This window comes from Chelon labrosus (assembly GCF_963514085.1).
Source record: "Chelon labrosus genome assembly, chromosome: 13".
Classification (NCBI taxonomy): Eukaryota; Metazoa; Chordata; class Actinopteri; order Mugiliformes; family Mugilidae; genus Chelon; species Chelon labrosus.
In genome coordinates this window covers 16,996,458-17,015,233 of record NC_140346.1, presented here as the reverse complement: position 1 = coordinate 17,015,233, position 18,776 = coordinate 16,996,458, and the positions used below count along the sequence as shown (strand labels likewise).

The following is an 18,776-nucleotide window of genomic DNA, read 5'->3' as shown; positions in this document are numbered from 1 at the left end:
ATTTCCATTTGACTGCATCTATAAAACACAGTGTAGGAGTAACAGCCCTGTACCTGTTTGGGAAAGCAAAGCCAGTGCTCCATGTCCAGGCTGAGGTAACAGTCGCCCGGCTTCTTCTCTGCAGGGGAGCTCAAGCCGTTCTCCTGACCTCCGACCCCTGTGCCCGTGCCCCCCGTCCCGTTACTGCAGCCCCCGAGCATCTGTCGCACCGTCCCGTGGTTGAGGTCGACGTGGAAGTCCGCAGACACCTTCCTCCCTTCTCGTACATCCAGCAGAGCCAGCGACACAAAGAAGGGTTCGATCTAGAGGAGCGGATTCAGCACGGTTACCGGTTGCACTTTTCTCAGAAATTCAAGCAGCAGTTCTTGTAAATGTTCCTTGTCCTTACATTAGTGACTGGTCCAGTTTCACTCTCGCTCACACAGCCCTGCAGCATGAGGTTGAGGGATTTGCAAGTTATCATAAACCTTCTGCCCAGCTTCTCCTCAAACGGACGCACCGGCGCGCTTTCCGTTGATGAATGTTCAGTCCGCGGGCTCCTCAGGACCTGTGGTCGGGGTAACATAAAAAGTTTTACTTCATTTCACGGTGGAGATGTGATCAAAAGTGCACTGAAAACCATAAAATACAGCAATGCAGGAAGTGGCAATTCGAAAAAAAGGGGCACTCACAGGTGTGTCAGGGTCGAGGGAGAACAGATTTAACCGCTCTTCTCTTCTGGCAGAGCGAATTCCCTCATCTGTCTCCGAGATATACTGTGAACACATGGAGCAAGAGAAAGTTAGAGAGTCTGAGAACAACTCTGTGTGAAAAAATATACGACTCAATCTGAATTATGAAAAGACGGCTAAGCTCCTTCATTGACATTTACACGCGGTAAATAGTGACTTGCGTGTTCATATTTTCACTTTTCTACTGCGTTCTGATGACTTGGACTTAAAGGTAGGCTGTGGCGTTGTCTTGTAAACAAAGAGAGCTACATTTATGTTCAGTAGTTCTCTCCAAAAAGCATTGTGTGTATCTTTGAGGCCTGGAAAAAATCCTATTAATTTCTCTCCTCATGAAATATTTACAGAGCAGACTTTTTGAATATCATGAAACCAGCATTGTTTAATCCATGTTTACACTGACAAGCAGACTTATTCCTTCAGCTTGAAGTTTTCTTGGTGCTTTACCACGGGAGCGGATGCGCACAAAACGTTCATTGTTACAGTGCAACATAAGAAACAAGCACTAGCGGACCTAGAAAACAAGAAAACATGACTTCACATGCACATGTATTAGAGTATAATAATGTGGGTAGTCAACCTTTGCTAGCTCTGGATTGATGCCATTCTCTGTAGTTTCCTCATTTTCCTGCAAACAGCCGTCACTTATCGACAGGTCGAACACATCTGGAGAGAGAACAAACACAATGAGGACTCCTGAAAGTGACGTTTTTATGAGCGGTGACCCATCGTGCTACGGACACAGGAATGCTAATACTGGCCTTCACAAGGTTTATCCAAGCCGTGCATTTTGATGTTAAAGCTCATATAACATTTTCTGAAATGGATTCGGCGGCACACTAAAAAGAGTCTGCTGACATACAGTACATCCATCTCGGGGTAAAATATGACTCCATTTGTGGTATTCATGGATAATAAGGCAGGCAGGCTCCTGCAGAAATACACCCTTCATGTTGCCTGGAGCGATTCTTCCCAAAGGCAATGCTGAACCAAATGGCTCATTAATGGTAGGTCACCACACACCCGCAGCCTGATTTAGAGGCATGCGAACAGACCGCAGAGCCATGGCGGCTGAGGCTATTACATCATACCTTCACTTTACACGGGGGCCAATTTTCAATGCTCTATCAGTGCGTTATGTTATGTTAGAGGCTGCGGAGCCATGCCCAGCCTCTTACACAGCTGGCACGCAAGGTTTATTAAGAACTACATTTGATGTACTAAAGCAAGGCGGAGTCACTTTCAGTGTCAGGTCTCATTTCCTCTATGTTATGGACTGAACCTCGGCCCAGCAGAAATCCTCACAAAGTTCATAGCAAGATGACAAATGTTATTTAGTGAGAGTAAGTCAGACGGAGGGGAAATAGTAAAAATGCTGCCGACAGTATAAAATCAGTCCTCTCCTGAGGGCACCGTGATTTATCCATATGTTGAAATTATACACATCGTCTCTTTTTAAATACCTCTTTCTCCTCTAAATTACCATTTCTCCTTCCACCCCCTTTACTCTTTCCAGCTATTTTACAGTTCCATTGCTGAAATAAACTTTTTCTTTTATTACTGAACGCAAAAACAGAGCCGGTCTCACCCTGCCGATGTTCGGTGAGGTCCAGGCTCTTGCGGTCTGGAGCGGGCCCGTCGGGTGGACTGATCTGCAAGATGCGGGTCAACGTGCTAATCCACTCCTCCATGTCTTGTTCGCTCTCCGCGGCCAGCACGAAGTACGTAACCTCGTTCATCTTCAGCTCGAAGGCGTGCTTCCTCAGGCGGTTATTCTTTAGGGGGCGAACGGAAGGGTTGGGTTATGTGACAGCACAGTCAAGGTGCAGGGTTCAGTTTCTGGAAAATGCTACATTTGTTTTATTAATTTAAACATGCAGGGCCTTTACACTCTGTGTGGTCATGCTTACAAAACTCATGTCTCTCTATAACAGGTAATACCTGGAGCTTTATCCTGCTTTTAGTTTATAAAGATGTGCTTTGACACAGGTGTTTACGAATAAAGCTTGGATTAGACCACTTTGGTTCAATGGATTTTAAGTGTGCAAGTGTTTTGTGACAGTGTGAGTAGAAGGCAGTCCATAAACTTTAAGACCCACCTGTACCACACCCGTGCATGAGTCAAGGAAGATGCACCCTTTGGGCTCCTTAGAGATCTTTTCATCTTTGTAGAAGTTCATGATGTAGGAGTTGTCTGTCAGCTGGGTGAGCTGGAAATACCTCCTCTTGAATGACTGCACGGGCAGAAATATGGTTCAGATATAATGTACACATATATATAAAGTTAGATGCAACTACAAATGTTCTCTACACAGTTTCTGTAAATCGATATGAACTTTTAAAACCAGCCTTGAACTGCAAACAGTAATGCAGGCAGAGGTGTAATGATGAATCTGCTAGTAAAGATCTTTGGAAATTACTGGATCGGAGTACGTCATCACGTTTCAAGTTCAATCAGAGTTTAACAGATCAGAGTGCAGGGGAAAATATTTTAGGTGAAGACAGGACGAAACCAGAGAAAGGTGAGTGTGTGGGCACAGAAAACAGGGCGAGTGACATTTCCTCACCCGAACTGTGATGCTATTGTTGACGGTGCTGTTGAAGTTCCCTTTGTACAGCCATCCTGACCGAAACACGCCGATCCCTCCCCCTCCTCCTCCGCCGCCGCCTCCACCTCCTCCTCCTTTGGACGAGGACAGGGAGGTGGTGTCCTGCGGAAACAAATGGGATCCGTTCTAGATGCATTAGCCGCCCATTCGTCCTCCTGACACACGAGAGCCGATGATCGATACGGAAGAGGAAACTTTCTAGACCCGATCGGTCCTGGTATGGCCATTTGTCAGTCAAATTACATTTATAAACAATGTCCCGCTGACCTGTAATAAACTGACTGAGCTTGCAAAGTATAGTGTAACAGCCTTATGGATGAAGTAAACTAATTTAAACATAAGGCCCAGGATGTTACCAGTGTGTAATGCATTCACTCTAAAAAGCCTTTGACAGAAAATGGTCATTACTAACCTCATCCTTGTCCACGTCTTCATAGTCTATCTCAAAAGAATGTGACGGCAGCTTCTCTGCTTTGTACAGCTTCCTATAAGGGAATGGGCAAAGAATAGGAAGATGTTGAGAAAATATGGACTTCTGATAATGACACATGGCGCAAGGAAAGAGAAAACGATTTATGAATGCACTCAGTTTGAGTAGAGCAAACGTGGAAGGCTGACTCTGGCTCCTTCGCTCTCTCTGTCGGGAGTCAACAATAGGTAGTCCTCACTCGATCCCGCTCCACTGATTTCACAGGCCGACCCGCCTTTGTGCGCGGGATGAAATGGCTTTGTGTGTGTGCTGTGAGGTGCAGACAGCGAGGCTGCGGGGCTGCAAGTCTGCGGAGGATAACCCTGGAACCAGCCTCCGCTAAAAGTCACACAGTCGTAAAAGCTGTCCAACAAAATCTCCGCTTGGACTGTGTTTAGAAAAATTCGAGTGATTATGGGCTGGCTACGGACGCAGGAATGCTAATACTGGCCTTCACAAATGAAGATTGCTCCACTCAGATCAGAGCAGCGACAACAGTAGCTTCAGACTGCCATTGTACTATGGTTTCCAGACTGCATTTCTCTTCAGCTCGTCCTATAAATTAGCAAGCATGCACGTAAAACTTGGTAAACAAGCTGTACAGTCGTTGTGTTTCCCACATTTAAAATGACAGGACAACTGAGCTGCATGGTATGATATTTCAGCAGCTTTAACTTGCGCCTATTTTATAGTTCATCACGGATGTCACTTCAGAGGTCATGTGAACTGACTGAAGGAATACAGTGGCAACCCATGGGACAGAAGGAAGACATTCCTGTGGCTGAGAGCAGTAACTGCAGGGCTGCTCCGGGGTCAGCCTCACTGGGGCCGACAAAACTCCGGTTGACTGACTGACAGCCTTAAATAAGATTGAATGGATGCGTGACTGGATGACTGACATTTCAAGAAAAAAAGAAAAAGAAAAAGGAGAGAGGGAGCACTGAAAGTTAACATATTTCAAGTGGTAGGTCATTAACGAGAGCAGGATGGTGGCCGGCGTTGAGTGAAAGAGAGGCCAGAGGGAGGGAATTTCACTCAAAGCGTAATAAATTACACTTGTTCTTTATGTTAGCAGCCACTTACGGGTCTGGGTGTTCGTGAGGAAAAAAATACAGCTCGTCGTTAATCAAGTCGGCAAGACAAACAAACCTGGAACCACTTTTTGCAGTTTTGGTCATGCAAGGTAAAATAATGCACAGAACAATTAAGCTGTACATTAGTAAAAGTATTCTCTGAGAGAGTTAATTCAGGATTGACTAACGGCATGCATATGCAAACGTACAGGACTGGAGATGTAGAAACATGCTACCTGAGATTTAAAGATTTTTCATTCGGCACATACACTGATTAGGCAAAACGTCATTGCCCCTGTGCCTCCAAAAATGGACATGGGCCTCTGTTTTTGTGTGTATGTCTGTGTCAAGCTGCTGAGGATGGCTGCTGCCATCAAATAGTGTCATTGCTATGGGGTGGGGGTGCCTGGTCTGGTCTAGGTGGGTGGTACATGTCTAAGTAACATCCACATGAATGTCAGATCCAAAAGTTTACCAGCAAAACGTTGCATTGTCACAAGATGCAATGTCAATGTTATTTAGTTCACCTGTCAGTGGTTTTAATGTCATGTCTGACTGATATAGAGTCCAGCTTCTCAAATGTTAAATGATTTCTAAGTACAGGAAGTTCTGCTTGTATCCAAATAAGAGGCGAGTAAGTGTATTACCTGGGCAGCAGACGATAATCTCCGGCGTAGTCATCATACTTGAACTGGACCACGTTTTGCTCAGAGTTGTAATACTTGCAGGCCTGTTGGAGAGAACGAAGTTTAAATGAGAAACTGGTGCCGCTAAAATATCTACAGACAATGAAGACAGCAACGCTTGGATGAATGTACAGTCTAAGGCCTAGTTATGCTTGTGCAGGCTGGGATTCATCATTAGATTATTTAAATTAAACAGGAACTGGATTAAGACTCTGTCCTTGGAGAATATGCTAATAAAGATAACTTTACGTCTCGAGAGACTACGCGGTTGCAACAGCAGTCAGGGCACGTATAGTAAAGTGAAGTGACACAGACTGCAAGGTGGTTTCACATCCTGTGTACGCACCGAATGCTTTTTTCACTTTTTTCTTTAATCCCTCAATTTAGAAGGATGCAAAGCTTTTGCGCAATATAAATAAATAAACCAAGCCTGCTATCAGATACAATGTCAACCACAAACAAGACAGCCTGCACGTTTGTGCAAAGCGAGTCAGACACTCATGCTAGTGTCCAGCGAGGTGTGACTGAACTGTCTGCGGAGTTTCCGTCTACTCAGATATTACTTCTTCACTGAGATCTTGAGATTATGACCAGTCGATCTGAAATGAGCCCTGATATGCGAAGGCATCTGGTTTATTTTAGATACATGGTGAGACCCCTCCACGGCTATCATGGCGTGCTCGATAAAGAACAGCCTAAAGTGACTAAACCACCACCAACTGAAACCTACCACCTTCCAAACCACAGTGGGTTCAGTTAAGCCCTGAAGACATGGGAGTCTCAGACACACTCGTGCACACACACACTGTACCTGTCTGACCAGCAGACATTCAGCCTGTTGTTCTGCCCCCTCAGGAACAGTTGACTTGAGCGTCCGTCTCTCCTGAGGCACAGTAGATACCTGAAGAGATAAAGGTGATAAAAATAAGATTACCATCAGGAAAAAGTTCTAGGGAAAAGAAATTAGGTGCTAGTTCATGTAGCAAGCCCCTTATGACCCCTTATGTTGGCAGCTATTGTTTAGTGTGAGTTTTGAAAAGCTTAGGGGTTAATAGCACTTCATCCATTTATCCTTCCATTGACTTTCTGATGCAATTACTGTGTTCAGGGTCACATGTAATATAAAAACTCATGACTGATGAATGAGAGAGTTTTTGGTCTGGTCTGCGGCGTTATAATTCGTACCTTTAATTTTAGACCCTCGACTGATCAGAGGAAAAACCATCCTACGTTTTTTAAATTGTTTTTTATTTAAATTCATTTAATTTAACACACAAAGATCTTCCAGGGTGGGCAGGCATGCAATGTAGAGAGCAATCTCCACCATCATCATCTGCAACATAACTTTATATTGTTATGTTTGTATTAGCCTATGTTAGCATTTAGTTTGTAAAATAAGAATCACTGCGCATTAGTACGGCCCCATGGACCTGGCAGTACAGAAGACTATCAGTCCTATTGTGACTCCTTATCGTGCTTAAATTGCCGCTATATGAACACCACGTGAATGAGGGTATGAGAGGAAAACATCTATCCAGTATAATAATGTAATTTCCATTCATTCCCTCCTCTTGAAATCGTTTCGGCCTGGCTTCAATGCAGCGAATATGAATAATTAAAATCAGATCCTTTAACATGCTTTCCCTTTCTCAGAACTGACTGGACGTGCAGTTAATAACTCCACCTATGAATCACACCGCTTTTAATTTAAGTGCATTTTATGATCTATGAAACAGAAAATCAAACTTTAATCTTTCAGATGGACGGCCATATCTGGAAAGAAATATAGAAATGTCCTTCCCGGTCAATCACTGGCTGAAGGGGAATGAAAACAAAGCAGGACTAAAGATATTTGTGTTCCCTGGCCAACTGGCAAAGAAGCAGAGCTAGTAAATACGTCGTGCGCATTAGTAATACACCGCCAAGCCACTTTCACTTACAAGCGGACTGTGAACTGCAGAGTTAGAGAAAATGAGAGGAGATGCTGAGAACCAGCAGAGTCACGCATTAAAGCTGCAGCACTGGGGTCCAAAAGCAAACGGAGCCCCCCTTTCTCACAAGCAGCCAATTAGACCATTTTAATGTGCAGTGGATCTGCGTCTGCAGCAGCGCATTAGCACGGTAATGAAGCTACTAATGAACAAACAGCTAAAGGGAGCCGGTGAGAATATATTACTGACCGTAATGAAAAGGCTATAGTGCCTAACATGTATGATTAGTGTGAATGAATGTGCCCTGCCGGCGAGAAAGGTGGCACATGTTGAATTTTAGACATCGGTATATTGTTGTGGAGCTAGCAGATAACACTGTGTCTTTAGTGTAAAGGAATAAAAAAAAAACCTAGCTAGGGGTTGATAATGAATTTGAGATCCAGTTTGAGTAACACCTGATTCAGTATGCCAACCTAGACCATACAGGACTATTATGGGGGGATTTGTGTTCATGTGTTCATTGAGTTTATATGTCTTAAAGAAAAGTTAAGGGTATCTCTGCTGTTAAACACCAAATATCTAAAATGTCCAGTCCTTTTTTCTCCGTACTGTGCAATTAAATATATATATTTTTTTGTAGTTGGCTTAAGAAATCCATGTATTCTAAGAGCTCATATTGAGTGTCCTGATTTAACATTTTAACATCTCATTGTGGTTGATCATCCCACCTTTCTTTCTGTCAGTTCCAATGACGAAAAGAATCTTTAACACATTGGTATATGGAACCACAAACGCTTTTGTTCACATCAACCACTGAAGCATCGCTTCTACACAAACGGGCACACTTACCGAGAAATCATTGTCAGGAAACAGGAGGAGGTCTCGGAGAGGGTCTTCCTTCAACTCATCACTCAGTTCAGAGATGACGGCCTCATAGTCAAGAGGATCGATCAGCTTAGGCTTTTCTTGCTGCAAATGGTAACAGATATTTGATCAGAATTAAGAGGGAGCGAGTAGCTTATAACACCTCCGTACGATACGATACGATACGATACGGATTTTCATATTTAAAAGTGAATTAATATTTTCTCACTGGCACCATTTATAAACTTTAAAGTTATTGTGGTATTTAGTGCAGTGAGTTATGGGAAATAATGAAAAATGTAGATCCCCAGAAAAATAACATTCGTTAACGCACAGGATTACATGTTACAATCCCTTGTGCCAAGATCCCAAGTAAAACACATTTAGAGGCCCTGTCCAACTGAGAAACCTTAACAAACCTACAGTCATGAGATATAACGATTAAACCTACTATCTAACTGAACTAAGTAAATGCTGCTGGCTGGTTTTGACCCACAGAGCTGCAGACAGTGGACAATTCAAGCCTTGTGAATTATAAGCTAACCAAATGCTTAAGCCTGTAGTTGATACTTCAGAATTTAAGACCTATTTTTCATTTGATATCTCACATCTGTCAACACAGGATGAAGTGGATGCAGTGTAGGTGTGTTCATTAACCACTGCCTGATACGATCTGAAGATTTTCCTATCACCAGTCTGAATGACGACTTTAACGTGTCAGACATTCCAACAAATTAACGGGATTTAAAGAAGGAAATGGTGGCGGTATATTCACCATAACTGACGAATAATCTCGCCATTCTGGAAATTGAAAAATAGCCAACACCCTGTGTTTTGCCATGATATCATCACGTCCTAAAAACGCTGTAGAGGAAGTAGTATTAATAGCTGAAGTGAAGCTTTGACTCACCCCGCTGAACAATGCATACTGTATGTGAAGTTTGAGCATTTAATCAAACTCTACATGAATATGGGACATACAAGACAAACCGCTAAGCAGTCTCTTTTCACACTGTCCTCAAATTACCATCAAACCAGGGCATTACACTACTTTCTCTTTCCCGAAAGAGGTGCAAAACTAAGTGGCGCGATCGTGCAACTAGCTATTACGTCACACGAAAAAACAGCTTGTTTGACGAACGAGGCGCAATGGTACATTACTTCTGTCATTCAGATGAAAGCAGCAGAGGAGCAATGGCTGAGTTCTGGAGCAGGCTGTGGTCAGAAAGGCAGAGGAAGTATAAAGAGCATGGGCTTGGTTCACACGCACAGTGTTAGACTGGGGCTTTTACCAACTGCAGCTACCTCAACAGTCAGAGCGGGCCTTTGTGGCACAGAACCAAAAGACACCAAAGGCAGACCAAGGCAAGAATGTAACTCAACGAAAGGAGATGCATGTACAACTCTTTACAGCCATACTGTACACTATTAGTATTCTCTCTCACTCTTGTTAATAGCCAACATTATGTAAACGCCATTCAGACCTTCAGTATTTACCTGGAGGTCGTCTTCAGTTTTTTGTTCCTTGTTTCTGTTTAAACTTATAAAGCAGTATTGGACAACAGCTTAACTACTGCTGAAACAGTATTTAAACTGCTTGTCATTAATTATAACTGAACCAATAAAAGTAATTAACAGAAAATACAAAATAAGTGCAGATTTTAGCTTCTGACGTTGAAAATTTTCCCCAATTTGAAGATTAAACATCTCTGAAATTGAGATTGTCAGTCGGACACAACAAGCATTTTGAAGGTTTCTACTATTTCGGTTATAAAAATCAACAATTAAACCATGAATGACAAAAATACTGAATCAAAAGACTGAATCCAAAATACTCAAAAGATTGAACAGCCCTCATAACTACTAGTTAAGCCAATATTATATAAAACGTTCTGTCCCGAGAAAACGCATTAGAGCAGTCTAATGACAATAAATAAGAGCAACAGGGAGACAGGTAGATTAAGGTTTGAGGTTTTACTGACTCGACTTTGACCCATGTGACATCAGAGCAAATGTTTCTGGGGGAAAGTCTGGCTTTCCCTTCACGAGATGACATCTACCAGATACTGTAATGTAGCATTAGCTGTGCAAGGAGAGCAGCATTGGTAACGTGCATCATTTAATTCTAATTTAATCTCTTTTATCTGGCTCTTCCTGTCTGAGCCTGGCTCAAACAACCGTAAGAAACCAAACTTCAGAAAGACGAGGAAATGAAGCACACAATAATCATTACGAGTACTGTTTAGGGTAAATACACTGAGTCAAAAAATGTGTATTAATCACGCTTGACGGCAAATGCAAAAACTAGTGACGACATGTGATGCAACGACTAGGACAGACAGAAAGAAGCATACAAATACATACAATACTCAGCCGGGCGAAATCCGATCGCACTCGTTTGCTCTTTATTTTCTTCCTGAAGGTGATTTTGCTCCTGAAGCTCATTGCCGGCAGAGTTAAGCGCACAGGTTATAACATTACTCCAAAAAGAATTCGCTAAACTAAAAACTGAACTATACAAAAACACACATTGTGGGCATGTGCTCTTTCAGAAGCAGAACTAACACTGGGTAGGTTGGTGAGTTTGTGTCAGCACACGTGGATGTAGAGGAAGTTGATGTTTGATGTCCAACACGCACACACACACACACCCATATACACACACACACACAGACACACACAGACAAATGCAAACTGCCAGACAGAAAATCCCCCGCAAACCAAAAAATCCACTGAGTTTCTCCAGCTTTGTCACTGTTAAACTTTCTATATTATTCGAGGCAACTCAACAAGAAAATGGAAGGTACCAGCTCTTTTCTAAACTCCCCATTACGAAACGCACCAAACAGATACTATGAGGGGAATCCCTTTTTAGAAAACTAAACAGAAACTCAAACTTCCGTCCAAATGTATCAATAGCACATTATGCTAAAAAACACACAAACAGACGCGAACAAGTATGCAAACCGTCAACTTCCTGTTCTAAAGCCAGTCTATAGCCTTTCATGAGACTGTACATTTATATTTGTCTGCACACGCATACACTCACTTCCCCAGATCATAGGAGAACAGAGATCTGTTCAAGAGGAAACAACTTTTGATGATACAACAAACTAACACACTCTGCTGGTTTGTTACATGACGTCCCACCTTATCTTTTTTTTTGCTGGATTCTTACTTGAGGCGAGGAGTTAGTCCTGTGTGTCAGATTGTGACTTAATTATATTCATCCCAGTCACTGTTTTTACATCCTTTTTAATGTGCTTTGTGATAAAGAATGCAAGAATGTCAAAGAGACAACTGCTCTGTAATAACCATGTTTAAGTTCTTTCATTAACAATCGCCACAAGCAGTTTTTTTTCAATCACAATTTCTTCACAATCTTTTACGTTTTTACGAGTTAACTGGAATGAAAGTTTCAGGAAAGAACATTTCTACATTTCACTGCTGTAAGGATCAAAAATTGTAAGGGGCAGAGGGGGGAGTAACAAGTACATAGCGTCTGAAAACTTGGGTGCTCAAATCCGAAACAGCCTGCATGGAAAGACATTGCGGATAAAATGTGTTTAAGCTGACTGAATAAAGTTTGAGAACAAGGAAGTCTAAAAGTGTTCAATAGTTTTACCAAAACCAACGACAGTTCATTCTGACCAAACCATGTGATGTAAAAGTGCAACTGCAAAGACGTTTCACGTGTAATGGAAACTGCACTTCACATACAAACGTGTGAAATGCAAAGGCCTTAACTGCACAGATGTGTTTTCCATTTTACTTTCAGCTAGGATCTTATTATGTGTATACACCAGTCGGGCATAACATTAAAACCACGGACGGGAGAAGTAAATAACATCGACCATGTTGTGACAATACAATGTGCTGCTGGGAAACTTTTGGACCTGGAATTCGTGTGGGCGTTACTTAGACATGTACCACCCACCTAGACCAGCCCAGGCACCCACACCCCATAGAAATGACACTCCTTGATGGCAGCAGACATCCCCAGCAGGATGCAGCCTGACACAGGAACACACACACAAAAACATGAAAAACACCTGACCTGGCGTCCAAACTCACTAGATCCCAAACTGATCAAGCAACTGTGGGATGCACTGGAACAAGCCTGATCCACAGAGGCCCCTCCCCTCAACCCACAGGATCCAAAGGCCCCCACTAACAATATTCTGTTGCCAGACACCACAGGACACCCTCAGAAGGCCCATGTCTATTCTCTGTAGTTCTCTGTAGTCCTAATGTTATGCCTGATCGGTGCATGTAGTCTTCCATTGTGATTTTTGATTTAATGTGATTTGTTCGCTTAAAAACGTTCATGACAGAGTGAAACAACACAGCCCTACCAGGATACCGTATGTGTAGCCTGTGTAGTCTACTATATGTTTTCCTAATTCAATACCTTGTAATAAGTCTCCGATGTTTTTTACCTGAAGCAGTGAATCCTAATTACGCTCTTAGAAATGCACTGCTGCAAGTCCATTTAACATCTGCAGCAATAACCTCCTTCTCTTCTTTCACCCTTTCCCTCCATCCTTCCTCTGTTCTACGCCAGCTGCCTCAGCTGTCTCCATCCCTCTCTTCCCCTCCTCTGTAGCCTCCTCATCTCATCAAACACCCTCGGCAGCGTACTCCTTTTTTTTTTTCTTTGATTCTCTCACTGTCCTTGCCCTCTCTCTCTTGTTCTCATCCTATTAAACATCCCTTTTAACATCTCTCCTTCATTCCCCGCTCCCTCTGTTTTTCTCTCCCTCCCTCCCTCCCTCTTGGCGGGGGCGGGAGGGAGGCAGAGCGGGTGCTGATGTTGGTAAACTACAGCTGTATGGAGGACACAAACAGAGCACTTAGCCTGGTGGCTCAGCGTGGCCTTCCTCCAGCATAACTATAACAAAAAAGGAGTGAGAATTGGGCAGAGGATGAGGAGGGGAGCTCTAAATCAGCCAAAAGCAAAAAAGAGGACAAATATAAGTTAAGATAGACATAAAAAAATGGACAGATGGAAATCATAAGCTGCACATCAAGTACCCAAACTGACCTCCATCATTCTCAAGAAGAAGATTTAAGGCCTCATCATCCAGTTAAGGAAAAAAATGTGTATCAAGAACAGCAAGTGGGGGAGTGAGGAAGAAGAGAAATGGTGTGAGAGATTGATAGGGAATAAGAGGGGGAGACAGAAAGGGGGAGAGAGAATGGGACACAGACAGCTGCTGAGACAGCAGAGTGAACCAGGATCCAGACAGAAGCCATCTGCTTTGCATCATTAGAGGGCCTGGTGTGAGACACAGTGAGACTAATGGGGACTCATAGTTTTAAGGGAAGTAAATCCTTTGATGAAACACAGTGTTTGTTACTTTTTCGGGGACAATGTGGCGCGGTGGAGTTAGTGATCCTCAGAACTGTCTGGAGACCGATCGGAAAACTGTACGCAGCACTGGTTTCACAGTGAACTGGGGAATATTTCAGCGAATTCACAGGTGCTGTAAATGGCTAATAAGCCGATCAAGAAGTGCACAATGTATGCAAGGAGGAATGCAGCCTTTACTGTCCTCAGTATAAGGATGGCATAGTGTCAAGCTACCACAAAGTCATAGAGGGAGTGTCTCACAGCAGACACTTTGTAACAGTAGAAAGATTACAGGTGTATAAATGACTCCCATGACCAGTTGGAGTTATGGAGGTGGTGGTTGGTTTTGGAGTGAACAGATTTGAAGAGGAGCTGGGGAGGAGCGAGGGGTCGATCTGACTGAGAAACAGAGTTCATTTTGTCAGTCACTCCAGACGTGTCAATCAAGTCAGGCACGGCCCCAAACATATCTCTCTTTGAGTCATCGTGGGATTATTTTCAAGGAAGGACCACCAGCACACTGAGCAGAAGAAGTGAATTTAGCTAATGGCTTGTGAAAGGAAATTGTTGAACGGTGGTCTGCTGGAGACAAAGATCAGTTACAACCATGTAGTGCCCATCAGTGAGATGGCACTTTAAGCCACTTCCACATTGGCTTTGAGGCTCCGTGGCTACATCTGTTTTTCAAATGTAGTCTGTGTACGGCCATGACAGTGAGGCAGTATGCAAATTAGCGGGACCTCCCCAAGTGGAATGCAGCCACCATCAACACAAGTGCATTCGCGAAGTGAAAAAAGGTTTTGGTGTACTACTATGACGATCCTCTGTTTACATCCTGCTTAAAGGTCAGGTTATACAGATGACACACAACTGTACTTTTCCCTTGGTCCTCTTAGTGTTCAACAACCAGACTGCCTCTATGAGCGTCTTGTGCAATTAAAAGCCTTTTACAAATAATGAAACACTGAATAGATCAGCTGATACCATTACACTCCAAGAGTCCATGCATCTGCGCGCTAACGTGATTTTGCAGTATACCTTCCACGGCTCTTGTTCACTGAGGACGCCAGAAAACGGGCACCAGACAAGGCAGGATTTATTGGAGGGAAAGAAAGCAGGGGAAACAGAAGGGGCGACTGTAAAGATTCCCCGACTGCCAAAAAGCCTAAAAAATTTTCCACCAGGCTTACAGAAACCAGGATGTTTCTGGGAATGAAAGAATCTGGCCAAGACTCATTGATACAGATACCAAACAGATGGCTGACATGCAACACTGCACTGAAAAGAAGAAACACACGTGTACTTTGCTGCGACTCATTCATCGGTTCATTCCTTCGTGCCGTTTTCGGCAGCTCTCGCCTTCTACCGTCTTAATAAGGGTTCTATTTAAGCGGCTATTTTTGTCGTCCTCTCTGTAGGACATATGTAGAGAAAGCAGATTTTTCCCACAGAAACTAGATTCCTCATGTCTGACCCCGCCATCCCCCTCTAGTCTCCTCCTTCCATTTCCGCCCTTCTGCCTCTCAGCTGTGAGGAAAAAAAGACCAGGCCGCAATCATTGATTGTGCATCAGTCTTAGTGGAGAAGGAGGGAGAAGGTAAAAAATAAGAAAAAAGAAAGTTGCCTCAGGAAAGTCAGAATGCATCAAACTAGCAAAATTTCACCTTGTGGCTCCAGACATGGCTCTTTCATTGCAATGTAGAAAGCACAAAACAGTAAACCACATCAAAATATGGTGCCTATTACTACATAACCACGCCGCACCAACACACTGTGCAGTCCCCTCTGTCTGACACACACATGCATTTTGCTGTTAATGTTTCAGAGCTGCAGTTGTGCTGGTTACCATTACAATGATGGTCACTGGTGATGAGGTGGTGGTGTAACCCTCTAGGGTGGGTGTGGCGGCCTCCACTGACATCTGGTCTTGCCGTGAACATATGTGGCCGCAGTCGGCTCCACCCACTGAGCGTAGGAGTAGGACCACACTGGCCGAGCAACCCATAATCCTGCTGCAGGCTCCTGCTCGTCCAGCCTGATCCCGTCCAGGCCTCACCTGATCTGGAGGTTCCTTGTCAGTCTGAGCTCTGCCCTGTTTCAAGTTCAGCCCCTGGTCCAGCCAGTGGTGCTGCTGTTGTGCTCCGTTGAAGCCCAACGCAACAACTAAGGCTCCATCCTAACCTCTGTGCAGCCTCACCTCACCCTCCAGCTTCACTGCTACCAGCTTTGCAAGCTTTATCTGTTTTCACCGCTCTGCTCCAGGCTCCAACTCCTAATGTTGCTGTTGCTGAGGTTTACACACTGGCAGCCTTACATGCCTCCCTCTCTTTCCCCTCTTTCTCTCTCTCTCTCTTCCTCCAATTCACTCACTCACTGGCTGCAGCTGTGCATGGTTCAGCCCAGCCCAGCACATCCAACAAATCACAGTCTGCAATAACTGTCAGCTGACCAGAACCAGCTGCTACACATGCTGGACTTGTGCACTCGCACACACACACACACACACACAAACCTACATAATTTTTCTAATTTTCATTCTGCAGCTCTCTCCCGCTCCATTTGTCTTCCCAACTGCACCAGTCCTTTCAAGTCAGAGTTCTGCCGGTTGTGTCTTGTGCTGTTGCGGTTTATGCACCGAAGACAGGACCTGACGCGCAGATATGCCGAAATAAAAATAAAGAGCGTAGGGATGTTTGTTTAAATGCATTTGTTTTTCAGTAAAAATCTGCATAATGTTCCAGAGCGGAGGTTGGCAGAGGCTCGGGGGAGGGTGTCGGGAAGCGGTGAGAGAGGCTACTGAACGGAAAGTGGATGGAAAGTGGGGAGTGGGTGGCTTCACCGATGAACCGAGCAGAGCTTTATGGCTGCAGAGCTTACATGTGAAATTCTCCTAACTTTGCTTCGGCACATGCTAGACATGCACGAGGACACCGACTGAAATACTGCACGCATAAAACTCCATTACATCACTTTTTTTGCATCCGTGAGTGCCAGCGACGTTCACTTTTTACCACTCAGACTTTTTTTCTCATGTCACCATAACATCTGGTCTTGCTTTATTCTTGTGTGCGGCCGAAGGGAAAACAAAAAAAAGTGCATTCTCAGAGCAAAATGGTTTTCATATGCTTTACTTAATTCTTCTCATTGTAAGTTCCCCTTTGTGCTCATTGCCAGTTGTACTTGTTGACCTAGAAGCAGAGAAAAATATTGATCTTGGAAAAAGTACGTATGTAGCAGCACCATTCTCGGCCAGAGGTTAGCGTGAGTTTCGAAGCCTCGATTCTGATTCGCTTGCTGCTCTGTGCCATCTTCTTCTGCCAGTCACTGTGGCCTATAAATCTCTGTTTGTTTTGGAGAGGAAATGTGGAGCAGACTGTGACAGGCAGAAACACTCGTAAGTCAGTCAAAAAATAATTCTCCCCTAAGCTTAAATATTTCTTCGCTGGAACAACACCTCTTAAAATAACCCAAGACAAAGGAAGCAAAACTAACTTCACCAAACGTCATTTTAACACAGAAGCTTGAAGATTTCTTTCACTGATTTCCTCAGAATTTCATGAAACCATTGACATCAAAATGCAGACATAGGCTCTTGTGGGTGCACATGACATATGATATAAGAGGAAGTTACAATAAAACAACAATTAAGTCCAATTCAGCAAGTTGTAGCGGTGATTGGTCAAAAAAAAAAGTGAGTGGATGCCAAATTGAAGTAATCTCAATGCTGATGCAACACAATTGAGTCCTCGAGCAATGGGAGTGTCTCACACAGTGGACTGACTTGTGATGCAGTCACAAGATCCCACATATGGTTACCGGTTCCATATGGTTTGACTTCGGTTCCAAATTTATCATAATTTTTTGGCGAATGCATCCGAAAGGCTGGAGAGTTGGAGAGATTTGTGTCAGCGAGGGACAGGAGGACACTGGACAAACTGCTCTCCATCATGGACAATCTGTCACACCCACTTCACCGGACTGCAGAGGGGCAGAGGAGCTCATTCTCCAACAGACTGATCCAGCTCTGCTCCCACAGTGAACGCTGCAGGACTTCTTTCATACCTTACTTTATCCAGCTTTACAACAACTCACCTTTCTGCAACAGATAACTCCATGTTATTAATGTTAATGCACATTATTGCACCTTATTTATCCTTCCTATGTATATAATATATATTTAATTATGTCTCTATTTCTTGTACATTTGTTCATATGCACAATTTGTAAATTTTTTGCTTATTTTATTTGATTTTACTACATTTTTACTTACATTTTATTTTATTTTTATTTTTTTAACTATATTCACCTTTTTTACTTTTTACTAGTGATTCTCAAGAGTGTTTTTTATGTGCACCTGAGCGACGGTGACCAAGCAATTTCCCTTGTGGATGGATAAAATCTGTCTAAGTCCAAACTTTAATGATAGCGTTGTTCTCTCTGGAGCGGCAGCGGTGGTGGCGGTATTTTCTTTTCAATCAGAGAGCGGTGATGGCAAGGCACGCTAGCTTCATCCATACACTAGCAATATTTTTTTAATATTCTGCTTGTTTCACCTAAAAAAAATTTGGGAGGGGGACGGGAAGGCTACCTTGGCAACCAGAGCCTGGTATATCTACTAGCTGCCGACTGTCACCTACTGAGCGAAGATCGATGAGCAAATCCCTTTATACGTGGACGAGGCTTTGAATTACGTATAAATAACAATGAGAAATACTTTTAATAAAATCCTTTATGTAACAAATACATTCAAAATATTGCATATGTAAAGCCTCACTTGAATACAAAGAGCTAGTTTTCCTGAGCATAGGTAATATGGGTGACTATGTGAACTATTTGAACTATAGTACATAATAATTTAACTTTAAAGGCCACCAGCAGATCTGTAATCAAGAGACATGTAACGTTTAGGTCCAGACATGTGCACTCTCCTTGGTTCCCCGCAGAGAGTGGGAGGCAACCACGGGGATGTTGTTAGGTCATGATTAAGGTCATCAGTATCCATGACAGGGTGACAGAGCATCCCACCCACCGCCCCCATAAATGCTCATTATTATAATCCTTTA

General features: G+C 43.3%; 1 protein-coding gene across 2 annotated transcripts in view; it reads right to left on the bottom strand.

The window, feature by feature from the left end:
• The window catches only part of dock10 (dedicator of cytokinesis 10), a 57,155-nt gene that overhangs the window by 21,463 nt on the left and 16,916 nt on the right, over positions 1–18,776 (bottom strand). The window contains exons 1-12 of one of the 2 annotated variants that reach the window (XM_084559579.1): positions 10,725–11,215; positions 8,346–8,465; positions 6,377–6,466; positions 5,527–5,609; positions 3,750–3,822; positions 3,296–3,439; positions 2,828–2,962; positions 2,317–2,503; positions 1,309–1,394; positions 672–755; positions 389–547; positions 54–302 (exon numbers count right to left, since the gene is read on the bottom strand). In XM_084559579.1, the coding sequence (XP_084415705.1) occupies positions 54–302; positions 389–547; positions 672–755; positions 1,309–1,394; positions 2,317–2,503; positions 2,828–2,962; positions 3,296–3,439; positions 3,750–3,822; positions 5,527–5,609; positions 6,377–6,466; positions 8,346–8,465; positions 10,725–10,805 (1,491 nt within the window). In that variant the 5' untranslated portion in view covers positions 10,806–11,215. Of the gene's footprint in view, positions 1–53; positions 303–388; positions 548–671; positions 756–1,308; positions 1,395–2,316; positions 2,504–2,827; positions 2,963–3,295; positions 3,440–3,749; positions 3,823–5,526; positions 5,610–6,376; positions 6,467–8,345; positions 8,466–10,724; positions 11,216–18,776 lie in introns of those variants that run through there. The other variant, XM_084559578.1, reaches the window with a different exon arrangement.